Below are 17336 nucleotides of genomic sequence, written 5' to 3'. Positions count from 1 at the left end.
AGCCCTGCCCCCCGGCAGTGGGAAGCCATTCCCTGTGTCCTGTCCCTCCATCCTTTGCCAAATGAGCACTCTTTGTTGTCCTTTTTCCTGTTGCCTTCCAGACTGGATTTTATCCGTAATCAGGTGGGGGTTTTCTGACCTAACCTTGGATTGCTGCAGATCCTCTCTCCCAAATAATGTCCCTTTACTCCTTGGTCCTCATCTCTCCCAAATAATGTCCCTTTACTCCTTGGTCCTCATCTCTCCCAAATAATGTCCCTTTACTCCTTGGTCCCAGCCCTACATGGGGGGGAAAAAAGCCTCCCGCAAGGAATTTCACACTGCTGACCTCGGATCTCATCCTTGATTTTATTTATTAGAGATGGTGGTGAAGGAATTGCCCTGCGGTAGGGATTTGCCTCTGGATTCCCAATATTTCCTCTGTCCCTGCGTGATTTCCAGGTTCCAGAGTTGTAGCCTTGTCAGGAGAAAGAGTTTGGCCACAGCTCTGCCAGGAAAATCCCTGCAAATTCCTGGTGGGCTCCACCTTGAAGTCTGTGCATTCCAGCTGCCCCTGCTGCATCCCTGGATTTGCCCCTCTAAGGGAAGCCGATCCACGTAGGAATTCCAGAGTCCCAAACATTTGGATGCCGTGCACGTGCCAACATTTCCCAGGGGAACAGCTTGGATCCATCAGATCCAAGGAAAAAAAAAACTGGGATAATCATTAATTCCCATCATTCCAGGGATAAGCAGATCCCAAGCACAGCTGTGCCGCTGCTTTCCGCTGGATCTGGGATTTGGCATTTTTGGGTGCTGCAGATGTTTGCTGTTCGTCCAGACATCCAGAGTGGAGTGCCTGGGAAATTCCCGGGATTAATGAGGACGTAATTCCCACCTGCTGTGTTTTCTCGCTGCCTATTATGGGATGGCAAGCGTGGGATTGAAATCCGAGCCCCAGCCGTGCTGCCCGTTCCAAAAGGAATTCTGGGGGCTGCAGGAGTGGTGCCTTCTCCTGGCCAGGGCGCCGTCCCCAGAGCTGGCCGCCACCTCGGCACAGCCAGCAGCCTCCTCAAATTCACTTTCCCAACTCTATCCTGTTCAAGTTGGAGCTGAAACTCCAAACGCTGGAGTTCCGAGTTCCTGTCGGAGGGTTTTACAGCACTGAGATCCCCAGGGACAACCAACCCACGCTTCGGGTCCATCTTTTGGGTGATTAATTAGAGCCATTAATTGCCCCTCTCGGCCTCCCAGAGTTTGAGATCTGGTACAAGGAATCCTTCCGGATCGCCGAGGATGTGAGGGAGGCTCTGAAGCCGGGCGGGAGCATCACACCTGGAATGATTCCTATGGACAGAATCAAGCGCCTGGTGAGTTATCCCGGAGCTCTGATCCTCCTCGGGAGGGAAGGAGGAGAAGCAGGAGAAGGAGCGAGGCACGAAGGGAATATCTGGAGCCACACATCCTGCTGTCACGTTCCCTTGGCCGTTCAGAGGCTAAATCAGGACAGTGACTATTCCACCTGGGCGTCTGTGGAATATCAGCCACTGGGCAAAGTGCCTGCGGCTGCAGGGATCCTTGGGAGCCGTGATTCCCAGCCCATGGGATCGCAGCTTTGCAGCCAAACTCCGGTGGCACTGTCCTGTGCTAGGAGACACCGCTGTGGGGACAGGGGTCTTTTTTTATATCCTGAACCAAAAAAAAAAGCACGTTTCTGTTCAACTCCCCATCTCCCAGAACTCTTCATCTAAAAATGAGTGACCAGAAAGGGGGAAAAAGAGCTGCCCCAGCCCTGGATCCAATAGCACAAGGACCTGGAGCTGCTCCCAGGGCTGGAGCCAGGCTGGGAGAGCTGGGAATGTTCATTTTCCCTGTGGGAAAATCCCAAACCCTTACAGGTTTTTGCCCAAAGCCCTTCCCAAAGCTGCTCCTCCAAGGCGTGGGAAGAGGAACCGCTCAGCTCCAGGGTTTTCCTGGCCGAGCTGGGTGTTCGCTGCAGCAAACGGGATCGTTGTCCCAGCTCTCCAGGCGTGTGGCTTCGCACACGGAATGGGAAATGTTCTTTTTTTCCCTGGCAGGATGAGGACGAGCAGGACAAGTTTGAGCTGATGCAGGAGAAGGTGCTGCCCGACTGCCCGGGCTCCGTGCCCTTCTACAGGGCCAGGATGAAGCTGGATCAAAAGGTAAGCCCAGGGAGAACCCCAGAGCGGATCGGGATGGAAGGGATCTTCAGGATCATCCCATTCCACGGGCAGGGAAATCATCTCCCACTGTCCCAGGCTGCTCCAAGCCCTGTCCAACCTGGCCAGAATAAAATCACCCAGAGAGAGCCGGGAATGTTCAGCCTGGAGAGACCTGAGGCCCTAAAGAGCTGGAGAGGGACAAGGGATGGAGGGACAGGACACAGGGAATGGCTTCCACTGCCACAGGGCAGGGAGGGATGGGAGACTGGGAATTCCTGGCTGGGCTGGAATTCCCAGAGCAGCTGTGGCTGCCCCTGGATCCCTGGAAGTGTCCAAGGCCAGGTTGGACATTGGGGCTTGGAGCAGCCTGGGATAGTGGGAGGTGTCCCTTCCCATGGAATGGGTGGGTTGGGATAACCCTTAAGGCCCTTTCCCGACTGAAATCATTCTGGGATTCCATGGAAACATCTGAAAAGCAGCTCTGGAGAATTGCCCAGGGATTCCTGTCCCTTCCTCAGAGCCTGCTGGCATCTGCCATCAGCAATGCTGCTGCTGCTGCTGCTGCGCTGGGGATTTTCCCAGCTTTTCCCTGCACCACTTGGAAAGTTTGGGGAGGCATTTGGGTTTTATTTTTCGGGAACAAAAAAAAAAAAAAGCTTTTACAGGTGAGAACTGTGCTCTGAGAGCCCAGCTGAGCTCAGTGGTGCCCTTTGTGTTCCCTGTTCCCAGCAAAGCTTCCACAGGAGCACGGCAGCGCTGCGGAAAATGCGCAGGAAACGCGGCACGGTGTCGGCCAACGGGAAGAACAGAGCCCTGTCCATCCCATAGCCCGGATCCCAGCCTTCCCAAAAGGAATGCCACCTCAGGAAAGTGCCTCATGCTCGCGTCCACCACGGATTTATCCGAATAAACAGCAGGAAAAGTGACCGACCCAACCTTTGGGCAGGCGGGGGTTTTTTGGGAATGGATCCCGCTGTCTGGACAGCACAGCGGGCAGGCTGATCCCACAGCAGCACTTGTTTTCCCGAGCCTCTGGAAAAGGCGCAGAGGTTGCCGTGGGTAATCCAGGCTTGCCCCTGATTCCCTCTTTCCTGGGGCTTGTTCCCATGGGAGCAACAAGTCATGGCTTGGCCTGTTGGATGTGCCTGGAGAAGGGAACGAAACAAAAGATTCATTTCTGGGGGAATCGCGGAACGGGTTTGGTTGGAAAAACCCTCCAAGATCCGAGTCCACCGCCAAGGCCGCCCCTGACCGTGTCCCCAAGTGCCACATCCGCAGGGACGTTAAATCCCTCCAGGGACGGGGACTCCACCACGGCCCTGAGCAGCTGGGCCAGGGCTGGAGAGCCCATTCCAGGAGGAATATTCCCAATATCCCACCTGAGGCCGTTCCCTCTCGTCCTGGCCCCTGGGAGCAGAGCCCGACCCCTCCTGGCTCCAACCTCCTTCCAGGGAACCAGGTGTCCCCTGAGCCTCCTCTGCTCCAGGAGGAGCCCCTCCAGCTCCCTCAGAGTGATTTGGGAAGCTGGAAGGGGAATGCTGGGAGCCCCAAAGCCAACACCCCACAGCTGGCAGGAACAGCCCCCATCCCGGCATCCCAGATTCCCCACGTGCCACCCCCAGTGACATGGAAAACTGGGAAAGTCACCCAATCCACGGTGTTGAGTTTGGCTGGATTTGTTGGAGCTTCCTTCTGTCCCCTGGGAGAACATCCCAGAAATCTCCTTTTCCTTGGAATGATCCAATTCCAGAGGCTCAAAAAGCTGCTGGGAACTCAGGCCAGGCTGGATTTCCCAAGAAAACACTTCCACGTGACTGGAACTAAACCTTCCTTTGTCCTTCTCCATATCCACCCCTCCTCTGCTTCCCACCTCATCCCTGTGCGTCCCTGCTGCCCGCACCATGCTCCCAAATCTGGGAAAATCCCAGAAATCTCAATACTGCTCCCAAATCTGGGAAAATCCCAGAAATCTCAATACTGGAAGGCGTGAACGTGGTTTGGAGGATTCCACGTTGTCAACCCGGGCGTCCCAGAAGCAGCTGGGTCTCCTGAAGTGCTCCAGCAGCGTTCCACGGAGGAGCTCGCCCAGGGATTGGGAAGATGGGAAACGACCTGTGAAAGGAAAGAAGAGAAGGTTTAGTAACTTTTGGGGCAAACGGGGCCTGGAGCAGCCCCAGGGATCTGGTGCCAAGGATCCAGGTGTGATCTCAGGGCGTGATCCTGCTGTGGCCCTGGGGAGATCTCCCTGGTCCTGCGGGAGATCCCGCGTGTGGCTCCTGGTGAGATCCTGAGGCGCCCAGGGGCGATCCCGAGGAGATCCTGCAGCCAGTCCTGGTTGTGTGAGCCCAGGGGAATCCCGCGGAGATCCCGGGGCTGAGCCTGGTGCGGTCCTGGTGATCCTGGGGAGCCTTTAGCGATCCGGCGGCCGATGATCCCAGGCGTGATCCCGAGGAGATGCTGGTGGAGCCGGGGCTCACCTGGAGGGGATCCCGCGGCTGATCCCGGCGTGTCCCCGGCGATCCCTGGAACAATCCCAACACGGTCCCAAGAAATTCCCGGTGTTTCTGCGGCTGATCCCGGTGGGATCCCAGTGACACCCAGGCTCACTGCGGCTGACCCCAGCGATCTCTGGAATAATCCCAATACAGTCCCCAAAAATTCCCAGTGAATTTTGTGGCTGATCCCAGTGTGCCCCCGGCGATCCCTGCAACAAACCCAACATAGTCCCAAGAAATTCCCGGTGATTTTTGCTGCTGATCCCGGTGTTTTTTGCAGTTGATCCCGTTGGGATCCCGGTGTTTTTTGCGGTTGATCCCGGTGGGATCTCGGTGATTTTTTGCGGCTGATCCCATTGGGATCCTGGTGATTTTTTGCGGCTGATCCCGGTGATTTTTGTGGCTGATCCCATTGGGATCCCGGTGATTTTTTGCGGCTGATCCCGGTGATTTTTTGCGGCTGATCCCGGTGGGATCCCGGTGGTTTTTCGCAGCCGATCCTGTTGGGATCCCAGTGATTTTTCGCAGCCGATCCCGTTGGGATCCCAGTGGTTTTTGGCGGCCGATCCCGGTGGGATCCTGGTGATTTTTCGCAGCCGATCCCGGTGGGATCCCGGCGGTTTTTGGCGGCCGATGCCGGTGGGATCCCGGCGGTTTTTGGTGGTCGATCCCGGTGGTTTTTCCCAGCTGATCCCGGTGGGATCCCGGCGGTTTTTGGCGGCCGATCCCGTTGGGATCCCGGCGGTTTTTGGCGGCCGATCCCGGTGGGATCCCGGCGGTTTTTGGCGGCCGATCCCGTTGGGATCCCGGCGGTTTTTGGCGGCCGATCCCGGTGGGATCCCGGCGGTTTTTGGCGGCCGATCCCGGTGGGATCCCGGCGGTTTTTGGCGGCCGATCCCGGTGGGATCCCGGCGGTTTTTGGCGGCCGATCCCGCTGGGATCCCGGCGGGTTTCGGCGGCCGATCCCGCTGGGATCCCGGCGGTTTTTCCCAGCCGATCCCGCTGGGATCCCGGTGGTTTTTCGCAGCCGATCCCGCTGGGATCCCGGCGGGTTTCGGCGGCCGATCCCCGCGCTCCCGCCGCCCGCTGCGGCCTCGGCCATCTCGGGGCTGCCTGGGCGGCTGCCGGCGGCTCCCGGGCCGCGGCGGCCGCTCCCGGAGCGCTCCCGGCGCCGAGCGGCGGCGGCCGCGGGAGGAGGAGCCGGCGGCGGCCGGGGCGGATCGCGGCGGGGCCGGGCCGGGCTGGGCGCGGGTGGCGGGGGGGCCCCGCCGGACCATGTGAGGAGCCCCGACGGGGCGAGCGGGGCCTCCCCGGCCAGGGGGCACTTGCGGAGCCCCGCGCCCGCCCACCCACCATGGGGGATTTCTACGACCCGGAGCACCCCACGCCGGAGTAAGCGCGGGGCCCCTTCCTTCCTTGTGCGGCCTCGGGCCCGCCGGCAGCGCGCCGCCGCCGCTTTTCCCTTCCCCTCGCCTTGCCTTTCCCCTCGCCGTCCCCCGTCCCCCCGGTCCCTTTGCCTTTTCCCTATGCCCTGTCCCGCCGCCTTTCCCCTCCCCTCCGTCCTCCCGGCGGGCCGGGGTAGGCCGCGCATCCCCGGCCTCGCGTGATGGCCGCGGCCGGGGCGGGCGCGGGGAGGGCGGGCAGGGAGCGCGGGCAGCGCCGAGAGCGGCCGGCGGGAGCGGCGGGAGCGGCCGCGCCGGGGCGGGCGGCTCGGCTCGGCTCGGCTCGGCTCGCCTCGGCTCGGCTCGGGGCCGTGTCCCCCCGGCCCGTGTCCCTTTCCCTGTCCCGTTCCCTCCCGGGGGTGCGCTGGGGGGGAGAGCCGGGCGGAGCGTGCGGACGTGTCCCGGCCTCCCCGCGGGGCCATTTTTCACTACCTTCTTGCTTATTATTATTATTATTATTATTATTGTTATTAATTCCGCTGTTTTTCCTAGTTACCCAGCCTGGTCTCGCTTTTAGCCCCGGGCTGCTCTCCCCCCGCCGGGCGCGGCCCCTGCCCTGACCCCATTTTCTGCCGGGAGGAAGGAGCCGGGGAAGGGGGAGCAGCCTAATGGCCGGGAGCTCTGCTGCTCCCGTGCGCGGGGAGCTCCACCGAGCCACCCCCTGCAGCCCTCCGCCTTCATCGCCTCTCCTGAGAAGTCGCTCCGTCCCTGCCGCGGTTCTCCCCCTCTCCCCACCCGCTCCCCGCTGGCTCTCAACGATTCCAGACTTCTGTTTCTTACGTTTCTTCGACTTTTCCCTGGGCGAAGGATTCGGGGGGGGCTCCGTAAACTTTGCCGGCTCCGGGGGGGTGGAAGGAGCAGGCAGACATCTGGCCCGGAGCACGGCCCGGAGCCATGGTTGGATTGGAGGCAAAGCTAAAAGTGCTTGTATTTTATTTTATTTTATTTTATTTTATTTTATTTTATTTTATTTTATTTTATTTTATTTTATTTTATTTTATTTTATTTTATTTTATTTTATTTTATTTTATTTTATTTTATTTTATTTTATTTTATTTTATTTTTTTGAGCAGGGAAGGGGGGACAACAGAGCAAACCTTTTTTGTAGTTGTTGCCCACCTGGAGCAGCTGAGGAGCAGCTTCCCCCTTGTTGCAGCTGAAACGCTGCCCCGGCGGCTGAGCCGTCTGGAATGAGTCGAGGGACACGGGGAGGGTTTCCCTGGGGAGCCGCGTTGTGCCTCCTGGGACGGGAGGAGCAGATCCTGCTTTTTACTGCAGCTCAACGCCGCTGGGATGAGCCCTTCCCGGGAGACCTTCTGGTCTTCCTCCTCCGCAAACTTTGAGGCTGATTCGGGTGTTTTTACCTTCGTTGTTTGGAGCGTGTTGAGGGGCCGTGATGCTCGGGCTCGGTGTGGCGCTTGGAATTTGGTGTCCAGAAGTGTCCAGGTTGTCTCGGGTCGGTGTTTGTTGGCTGAGATGGTCCAGGGGCGCCCGCCTGGGCTGGTGGAAGGAGCCAGAGCGGCTCCTCTGACGACTTTTTAATGGAATGATGGATTAATTGGATTAATTTTGGGGTTTCCTTGGGGGAAAGGTTCGGTGTTGGGACTCAGACGGTTTTTCAGGCGGCGTCCTGGTGTTTTTAGGGTTGGTGTTCCCCCGTCCCCCACCTCGAATCCCGCCGTTCCCTCCGCGTTCGTTAGCGGCGTCCCTTAATTGGGAGCTGCCTTGCCCGGCCCAGAACTCGTACCTGGAGGAGAGGATTGTTTGGGATCGTTGTCTGAAGGTTGTGAGGGACGTCTGAGGATCTGCTGGGGCTTGGGGATGGATGGAATTCCCAGCCGGCCGGGCTGCCTGGGGGCTGTTTGTGGCTTCCCCCCGTTCCGTACCCGCCGCGGGCTGGGATGGGCGGGGCCGGGCGTTTTTGGCATGAGTCGCTTCGGTAGCTCGGGATGTTGGGAGAGGGTCCATCAGAGCCTGGCGAATCCTCAGCGTTTTCCTGGGAATTCTTCGCTGCATGGTTTGGGGAGGGCCCTCAGGATCATCTCGTCCACGGGCAGTGGACACTTTCCACCATCCCAGGTTGCTCCAAGCCCCGTCCAACCTGGCCTGGGACACTTCCAGGGACGCTGCTGAGCTGGAGCTGGGAGCTGAGCGATGACCTGTCCATGCCCATGGATTTTCCTGGAATTCTCCTGTAGGAAAAGAACTCTGGCTCGCTCTTACCTCGTGTCCACTCGGCAACCAGAGTTTGAACTCCTGGGAGCTTCAGTCTCCAGCAGAAGCAGGTTCTCCTTGTCTCTTTGGATGCCTCAGTTTGGGCCAAGCCCAATTCCCAGAGCTCGGAGATGCCACCACGTCCCACACGGAGCTTCTCCGTGGAGCTGCCGGCCTGGACCTGCTTGGAATATCCAGCCTGGTTTGGCTTGGAAGGGACCTCAAAGCTCATCCAGTGCCAAGGACAGGGCCATTTTCCACCGCGCCAGGGTGGCCTTGGACACTTCCAGGGACGGAGCAGCCGCGGCTTCCCTGGACGAGCTGTTCCTGATGGACACGGATGGACGTTCGCGTCCAGCAGCAGCTTCACCTCTTGGTGCTGTTGGTTCTTGGGAGAAGATTCCAAGATCCTCCTGTCCTGGTTCAAGGACTGGGGATACAAACATCCTGGAGCCGTCCCCCATCCTGAGGGTGTGGGAGCCTCTTGGACCGCTGACACCTCCACCAGACTCCGAGGATTTCTTTTCCTCATTCCTTTCGGTCGTGATGGAGGAGCTGCACCGGATCCGCCTGCTCCTGGAGCCTTTCCCCCGAGGAATTCCGCTCCCTTTGCGGGGGGAGATGCTTTCCCAGCCATCCTGGTGGAGCTCGGTGGGTGCTTTGGAGGGTTGGGATTTACCATCAGAGCGTGGAACATTCCCAATATGGATTCAGGCAGTCTGGAACTCCCCAGGTTTTTTGGTTGTGGCTCTTCCCAAGGATTTTTTTTTTTGGGGATGTTCATTGGAGCTGTGGATTCTCCCGGGCTGCTGTTCCCTGTCGGTGTCACTTTGGGACTGGATGGTTTTTTGTTGTTTGGTTTTTTCCTGGGGGTCTGGGTTCTGTTTCCTGCCCTTTTTCCCTAAGGGAAAACCGTCCCGCAGGTTGGCTCCGTCCTGGCAGACGTGCTGTTGGTTTAACACCCGCGTTTAAATCCCGGAGCACCTTCCGATCCACCTGGGACACGCCGAGGGGGGAGGGCAAGGTTGAGTTTTCCACCTGCAGTTCCCTTGGAACGCTCCTCCCCTTCATCAGGGAGATTCATCCCACGGGGCTTTGGGATGGAGAGAGAGAGGGGAAAAGGAGAAACTTGGGATTTTCCAGCTTTAACGTGCCTGGAAAGTTGGATTGTTCCAGGAAAATCCGCTTTGTGTGCTTGGCTTTGGGAGCCTGAACGGGGAATTTGGGAATCCTGCCCCGGGATGTCTCCAGGAATGGGGCAGCTGGAGCTTCTCGGCGCAGCCCCTTCCCGCAGCTCCCGATGGGATTTTCGGTACGATCACTTAAATGATTGTGTTTTCAATGCAGTCATTTCCAATATGATCCCTTGGGATGTTGAGGAGGGGAGAGAGGATTTATGAACGCCCGTTCCAACGGGCGCTTTTTCCGTGCAGAATCTTACAACTCCTCGAGGAGAAGCCTTGAGGAATGTCCGAGAGTGGCCCTGGTTGATGGGAGTGTTGGTAGCACAGGTTAGTTCTGTTCTCCTGGATTTTTTTTTTTCCCTGATTTTTCCCTTTTTTTTTTTTTTTGGAGGTAGACTTCCCTAAAAACGCTCCATCACCTCTCCTGCGAGCTTCACCTTTTTGGGATCCACCCCAGAGGTGGGATTGACACGGAGCTGGACCTGAAATTCAGGACAATGACGAGCCAGGAGTCGAAATTTCATCCCAAAATACTGATGTGAGGGCCAGGAAGGAGCTTGTGGAGCCCCGTTTCCAGTGGATTCCCTCTGGATTGCTCCAAGATTTTTCCAGCTTCTTCCCCCAGCATCTTTGTGATCCCAATATTCCCTCCCTGTCCCAAATGCACCGGGGAGGGGGGGAGGGGAAGTTTTCCAGCTGGAAATCCAAAGTGTCTCATCCCCGGGCCGCAGGAAATAATAATTACAATGAATTCCCAGCTTTTTGCAGCTGTGGAAATCCAACAGGAAAAAAAAAAAAACCAAAACCAAACCACCCAAAAAACTCCAGAGCCTGGTCGGGTTTGCCTGTGCAACCCGTTCCCAAATTCCCGGCTTGGAATTTTCTGGGGAATTTCTGGGCCAGAGGAGCGTGAAAGGGATTTCTTGTCCTCCCGTGGAATCCAGAGCGATTCCCACGGTGTCCCCCGCTCCTGCTGGGCAAAATCCCAGGACGTTAAACTCCAGCTGGAGTTAGGTGAGAAGGAAACCCGTGGAGAATTTCGGTTTATTTTGGTTTATTTCGGTTTATTTCTGTTTATTTCTGGGGTTTTTTTCTATTTTTTTCTGTTTGTTTCTGTTTCTGTTTTTTTTTTTTTTTTTTTGGTTCTATTTATTTCAGTTTATTTCAGTTCATTTCTATTTATTTCTTTTTTTTTCTGTTTTTTTCTGTTTTTTCTGTTTTTTCCTGTTTTTTTTTTCTGGTCTATTTCTATTTATTTCTTTTTAATTTCTTTTTATTTCCGTTTATTTCCATTTATTTCTATTTCTGGGTTTTTTCTATTTATTTCTGTCTTTTTCTATTTATTTCTATTTATTTCTATTTATTTCTTTTTATTTCCATTTATATCTTTTTTTCCTATTTATTTCTGTTTTCTTTCTATTTATTTCTGGTTTTTTTTCTATTTCCGTTTACTTCCATCTATTTCCATTTATTTCTGTTTTTTCTATTTATTTCTGTTTATTTCCATTTATTTCTGTTTTATTTCTGTTTTATTTCTGTTTTATTTCTGTTTTTTTTCTGTTTTTTTTTCTGTTTTTTTTCCGTTTTTTTTCCGTTTTTTTTCCGTTTTTTTTCCGTTTTTTTTCCGTTTTTTTTCCGTTTTTTTCCGTTTTTTTCCGTTTTTTTCCGTTTTTTTCCGTTTTTTTTCCGTTTTTTTCCGTTTATTTCCGTTTATTTCTGTTGTATTTCTATTTATTTCTATTTATTTCCATTTATTTCTGTTTTATTTCCATTTATTTCTGTTTTATTTCTATTTATTTCTGTTTTATTTCTGTTTTTTTCTATTTATTTCTGCTTATTTCCGTTTATTTCCATTTTTTTTGTTTTATTTCTGTTTTATTTCCATTTATTTCCATTTATTTCCATTTATTTCCGTTTATTTCCATTTTTTGGGGTATTATTTCCATTTATTTCCGTTTTATTTCCATTCATCTCCATTTATTTCCGTTTTCTTCCGTTTATTCCCGCCTTGCAACGTTCGGCTGTACATTTTCCCGCTGGCGGGTTGCAGCTGCTGGGATTCCGGGCTCACCTCCTGCCTGCCCATCCCCTTCCCCTTGGATCCTTCTTGAGTTTGGGATGAGTTTGGCCTCGGAGTTGGACCCTCGCCCTTCGAGCCGCCCGACTTGGGGCAACCTTTGCTGTTGAATTAAGAGCTGGCCACGCCACGATTTCACCTTTTTGAGAGAATTCCTTGTTTTTTTCCAGGCGTATTTTGGGAGACAAAGGTGCCGTGCAGTGCCTGGGGGGCGGGGGGGGGAGGGGTGATGTCATTCAGCCTCCAGAAGATCCCGGTTGGAATTTGCTGCCCCATTCAGGGGGGGGAAAAAAAACCCCCTCGGGATGAGGATACCTGAGAGCTCGGGGAGGTGATGGAGGGCTGGAAAATCCTGCTTTGTTTGGTTGGTTTGGAAAAGCAGCAAGTGCTGGATGCCGGGGGCAATTCCCAAATCCTCCCCTCGGAGGGAGGAGCTTGGCTTTGCTGCTCTGGAGGGGGTTTTTTTAATCCCTGAATTTTTTAGCACGAATCCCAAAATTCGGGTGGAGCTTCAGCGGGTCCAGGCGCTGGGAGTGAATCCCAATCCCTGGGAATGAATCCCTGTCTCCATCCCTGGTAACTGTAAGTAAGCTGGGAAATTTTTACTGATTATTTATTATTATTTTAAAATTCCTCACGTTTCCGGGGTTCCAGGATTTCCTCCCGAAATCCTTTTCCTGCTCAAACCTGTTTTAATTTCAACTGAGGAATTAAAACAAAAAGCAACTGAAGCAGAGGAACTTCCTCTGGGCGAGGATCATTTTGGGATTTGAGCGAAATGATAAAAAAATTGGGATTTTTTTCTTTTTTTCCCCTCTCTATTCCCACCAATTCCTGCATTTTCAGTCCTGGAAGCGGCTTTGTGCTGGCTTTAGGGACCGTTTGAATTTGAATCGGGAATTTCAAATCCGGAGCGAAGCGATGCCCTTGGCTGCCCTGATCCCAGGAATTCCCCCCACCTGTGTCCTAAATTTCCATGGAAATGTTTGCGTTTAATCTGGATTTTGGGGGGAGTTCTCGGTGCGATTCCCACCGGTGGAATTCCACAGGGCGAGATCCGCCCTGGAGGTGCTGAACTGAAAATTTGTGTGTGTGTGTGTTTATTTTCCAGCCTCGTCCTTCCCTCTGCGCCCCGGCCGGGCTCAGGGATGCGAGGATTTCGGGATTTGAGTTGGGAAAACTCACTTGTAATTCCCGTTTTCCCTGTGGGGGTTTTTATTTCTCCTTGGCTGGCTCCCTGTGTGTGTCCCAGGAGGGATTTGAGGCAGGGATTACCTGGGGAAGGGATCCCGCCGCGGCCGTGTGATTTCTGGGAAGGTGCTGACTCCGGAATCTCCTGCTCCCTGAGGACGAGGAGGGGAAACTTTTCCAAGAGCTTTGGATTCCTGCAGGGCTTCGTGCCTCTCCTTTGGGTCCCCATCCCACCTCCATCCTCATCCTCGCCCTTCCTCGTCCTCCTCTTCTCCCTCTCTCTTCCAGGTGAATCCCTTTTCCCTCTGGGAAGCAGCTTTGCTTCTCCTGATTCCTGTCAGGATTTCCCGCGGGGTTTCTTCCTTAGCGGAAAGGGAAAAGCAGGAATTTCGGGGCGGGGAGGGAGTTTGGGAATTCTCAGGCAGATGGATCTTTTTTCCTGGAGCACCTCTTTGACTTCTCGGAAATCCTAGGATTACAGCAGATAAATGATGGGATAATTAATGAGTGAAGTCACTCAGCCCCTCCTCATTTTTATAAACGAAAGGATTTTTATAAATCCCTATTTTTAATACCTTTGTCTCCCTTTTTTCTTTCCCCCCCGGAATATCCAACCCTCCCTGTTCTCTCCTAGGGAGAAAGTGTCGTTTCCCAACTTCCAGCTCCAAACCTTCCGTGGGAATGTTGTGTGGACCAGGGAATGGGGATTTTGGGAAGCAGGAGAGCTGGATTTTCCAGGGAACCCAGCTCGGATTCCCAGCTCCTGGTTAAAAAAGATTTTCCCCCGGGATTTTTCCCTTTCCACTCTCCATGGTTTTTTTTTGGGAAGGAGCAGGATTTCCTGTTAACCTTCCCAACTCTTTTCCTGCTTCTCCAGCCTCCACTTGCAGTGCAGTGTTTTTGGGATATTAAAATCCCCCAAATCCCGGGAATTCCTCCCAGTATTCCTTTAATATTCCATGAAACGCAGGCCCAGCTGCACGTCTGTCCTTGTTTTTTTGTTTTCATCCCACTTCAGGGATTCCTAAAGAGAGGAGCGAAGGCACTTCAGGCCTGGGAGTTTTCCAGCAAATCCTTCAGCCTGGAGGATGGAAGTGGAGTGGGAATTTGGGATCGATTCGTGGAAGGAATTCCTGGCTGTGAGGGGAATGAGGCACTGGAGCAGTTTTCCCAGAGAAACTCTGGCTGTTCCATCCCTGGAAGTGTCCAAGGATAATGGATGGTGCTCCTGGGCTGGGAATGGGATGAGTTTAAGGTCTCCCTTCCATCCTGGAATTCTGGGATTCTCTTCATGAGAACAGCAGGGGAGGGAATTTCCTCCCCAACTCCCAGGGAATTGCAAACCCATGGATGCAGCTCTCCCATCAGCATCCAGGGAGGGGGGGGAAAAAAAGGTAAATCCCGCTTGGATAATTCCTGTTGGAATTCCAAATTTCCGTCTCGAGGAGTTGGTTTGGGTTTGTTGCAGTTCCCTTATCCCTGGTGTGAATCCGTGGAATTCCGGCTGCATCCCAGGATATCTTTTTGGCTGACCCAGCCCCAACAAAACGGGTTAAATCCCCATTTCCTGAGCTGAGCTTTTGCATTTTTGGTGGCTTTCAGATGGATCCCAGTGAATTCCTGAGCTGAATTCCTGCTGGGAATGGCCCTTTTCAGCTCCCTGGGCTGGTAGGCTGCTGATATTTAGATAAGGAAAAGCTCCAGGCTTCCAGATTTTCCTCTTTTAAAGGGAAAGAAAAGGAAAAAAAAAAAAGGTCAGGATTTAGGGGAGATAAGGCTCCTAAAGTTTTGGCTTTTAGACAAAAATTCCCGAGGGGATTTTTTTTTTTGGGCTCCTTTAGCGGAAGGAAAACCGGGATAAAATCCCTATTATCGCGTGGGTTGCGCTTAAAAAGAAAGGGAAAAAAAAAAAATCTCCTTCAGCTCAACCTGTCGATGGCAGCAAGAAATGCTGGAGCTGCTGGAGACCGGAATTAACATAAAATGTTACTTTTTACTCACCGTTCCCATCCGGAAATTGGGATGTTTTCCATCGGGAGAGAAGCCGGTGAAATTAAAATAGGAAAAGTTTTGGGACAAAATCCGGCTCCGTGTAAGGAATTTTGATTGGAGTGTGGCCTCAAGTAAATCATTTTGGTTGAAATGTGGGTCCATGCTAAAAAGAGAAAAGAAATGGAGAGAAACGCGACCCACGTGGAGAGTTTTGATGCAAATGCGGTTTTGTAGCTTTAAAAAAACCCAACAGCTCCTTTTGCTGGCGTTTAATCGGTGTTTAATGTTTGGTTTTTACCGAAATTAACGCTTCAAGCTGCTGGAAGCGGATCAGAGGTGCTGAAGCTTCCCGGCGGTGAGAGTTATTTTGGGGTTTTTTTTGTTCTTTGGTCGATTTTGGGGGGTTTTTTCCAAAGTTATTTTTTAACGTTTAGTTCGGCGCTTCTCAGGGTTTTCGGTTTTATTTTGGGTTTTGCATCCATTCTTTTCCCCCGATTTTCCCGGGAAGGAGCCACGGAAGTGCAGGAATTCCGCGTGGATTTTTCCATCCCAGTTTTATTTTTGGTGCCTGCAAAGGGAGCCAGGTGCAGCCGAGGGAATGGCTGGAAATTCCAGACCTGTGGAGCTGGAAGAAGAGCTGGAAAATCCCTGGGTTGCGTGTTGGGATGGATCCCGAGCTTCCAACGGGGGGGGATTTTAGGATTTTAGGGTTTTATGTAACTTCAGCTCAGCGTGGGAGGAATTTGGCGCAAAATTCCCGAGGGAACGGCGGCACCTTCCCTAATTTTGGAATTCTATTTTTATGAGGTTTTATTTTAATCTTTTTTTTAATTTTTTTTGATTTGGGGAGAAGGAAGGAAGCGGGATCCGTGACTCTTTTAACTTTTAGGAAAGTCGACACCTTTTAATGGATGGAATCCCAGGATCCCCAAATGGTTTGGGTCGGAATGGGATCATCCCTTCCCGGGTTGCTCCAATTCCCATCCAGCCCGGCCTCGGACACTTCCAGGCATGGGGATCACCTGTCATCCTCTCTTTTTCCGGTGGGATTTTTCTGGGATTTGAAAGATCCCGACTCTCTTTTCTCCTTGTTGTTAATTATCCCTGTTATTAATCGCAAATACGAGATTGAATTCCCTCTCTCCCAATACGCAGCTGCTTAAAGGTGAATTTGTGTTATTTCTGCACATATATAAAATATATTTGATATATATTTTTATATATACATCTGTGAGAGTTCCGTTCACTTTAGAACCCGCAGCTTCCACCTGGTGGTCGTAGTTCTCTGCTGCATCTTCTTAAGGAGTCTGGAAAAATCTCCCTGGAGTCCCTGAGCTTGGGGAAGACCCTTAAATCATCAAATTCCAGGATCGTGTTGGGCGTCGAGCCCGCGAAACCTCAAGCCCGAAACCCACGCGAGTCCCGAACTCGTCTTTTGGTGATCCTGGAATTGAACGGCCTCAATTCCGGTCTCAGGGTTTCGTTCTTTCAGGCCGGAATTCCAGTCTAAAAGCTGCTTCTCTGGCAGCTCCTGAATCCGGAATGGGATTTGGAATTCCTGGCCCGGTTAAATCCCGTCCGTGCCTTCGCTGGCGCCTCGGGTTTCCTCGATGGACTCAAACCCCCTTGGGAATCGTTTCTAGTCTTTAATAAGCTGGATCAATTGGATCGGAGCCTTTGGAGAGGCAGGAGGATATTCCTGTGGGGGACGTTCTTCCCTTTGCTCCCACTTCCCTCTTGGGGATGCTTTCCACGGATGTGGGTGGTTCTTGTGCCGTCGTCGCGTCCGGCTCGCTCCGAAACGAAAATTTCGACTTTTTTTTTCCCCTCCAGGATCAAGGATCTCTCATTGAGCTGATGCTCGAGTTTCCCGGTGGACTTCGCGGTGGGAAATCTTTGGCTTTGTCACCACGAGGGTGCCGAGTAAAAGCTGATAAAACGTGGGAAGATTGCGGCTCTGAGCTGCGCTGGGGCGCTGCAGAGGGATTGTGGGATCTCTGGTGGATCCGCGTCAGAGGGATTGTGGGATCTCTGGTGGATCCGCGACAGAGGGATTTTGGGATCTCTGGTGGATCCGCGACAGAGGGATTTTGGGATCTCTGGTGGATCCGCGACAGAGGGATTGTGGGATCTCTGGTGGATCCGCGACAGAGGGATTGTGGGATCTCTGGTGGATCCGCGGCAGAGGGATTGTGGGATCTCTGGTGGATCCCTGACAGAGGGATTTTGGGATCTCTGGTGGATCCGCGACAGAGGGATTGTGGGATCTCTGGTGGATCCGCGACAGAGGGATTTTGGGATCTCTGGTGGATCCGCGGCAGAGAGATTTTGGGATCTCTGGTGGATCCGCGACAGAGGGATTTTGGGATCTCTGGTGGATCCATGACAGAGAGATTTTGGGATCTCTGGTGGATCCGCGACTGAGGGATTTTGGGATCTCTGGTGGATCCGTGGCAGAGAGATTTCGGGATCTCTGGTGGATCCGTGACAGAGGGATTTTGGGATCTCTGGTGGATCCGCGACAGAGGGATTTTGGGATCTCTGGTGGATCCGCGACAGAGGGATTTTGGGATCTCCTG

The 17336-nt window shown here is 53.1% G+C and overlaps 3 protein-coding genes across 3 annotated transcripts in view; 2 read left to right on the top strand and 1 right to left on the bottom strand.

Moving 5' to 3' along the window:
- Nucleotides 1-2990, top strand: part of KIF9 (kinesin family member 9) — a 28018-nt gene extending 25028 nt beyond the window's left edge. Inside the window, exons 19-21 of the mRNA XM_066193697.1 lie at nt 1234-1349; nt 2058-2162; nt 2892-2990. Of these exons, the coding sequence (XP_066049794.1) occupies nt 1234-1349; nt 2058-2162; nt 2892-2990 (320 nt within the window). The remainder of the gene's footprint in view (nt 1-1233; nt 1350-2057; nt 2163-2891) is intronic.
- Nucleotides 2991-3089: 99 nt separating this feature from the next.
- On the bottom strand, nt 3090-5759 carry LOC136295153 (collagen alpha-1(III) chain-like). The gene is made up of 2 exons (XM_066193568.1): nt 4640-5759; nt 3090-4274 (listed from the first exon to the last, which is right to left on the bottom strand). Exons 1-2 carry the CDS (start codon nt 5757-5759, stop codon nt 4096-4098), a joined length of 1299 nt encoding a protein of 432 aa, XP_066049665.1. The 3' UTR covers nt 3090-4095.
- Nucleotides 5760-5896: 137 nt separating this feature from the next.
- Nucleotides 5897-17336, top strand: part of SETD2 (SET domain containing 2, histone lysine methyltransferase) — a 53559-nt gene continuing 42119 nt past the window's right edge. Inside the window, exon 1 of the mRNA XM_066202230.1 lies at nt 5897-6049. Within this exon, the coding sequence (XP_066058327.1) occupies nt 6012-6049 (38 nt within the window). The 5' untranslated portion in view covers nt 5897-6011. The remainder of the gene's footprint in view (nt 6050-17336) is intronic.

This window comes from Chamaea fasciata, unplaced genomic scaffold (genome assembly GCF_029207755.1).
Source record: "Chamaea fasciata isolate MVZ Bird 193981 ecotype frontalis unplaced genomic scaffold, bChaFas1.0.hap1 SCAF_1, whole genome shotgun sequence".
Classification (NCBI taxonomy): domain Eukaryota; kingdom Metazoa; phylum Chordata; class Aves; order Passeriformes; family Sylviidae; genus Chamaea; species Chamaea fasciata.
Note: the sequence above shows the minus strand (reverse complement) of the source record. Positions and strands in the feature narration are given on the sequence as shown.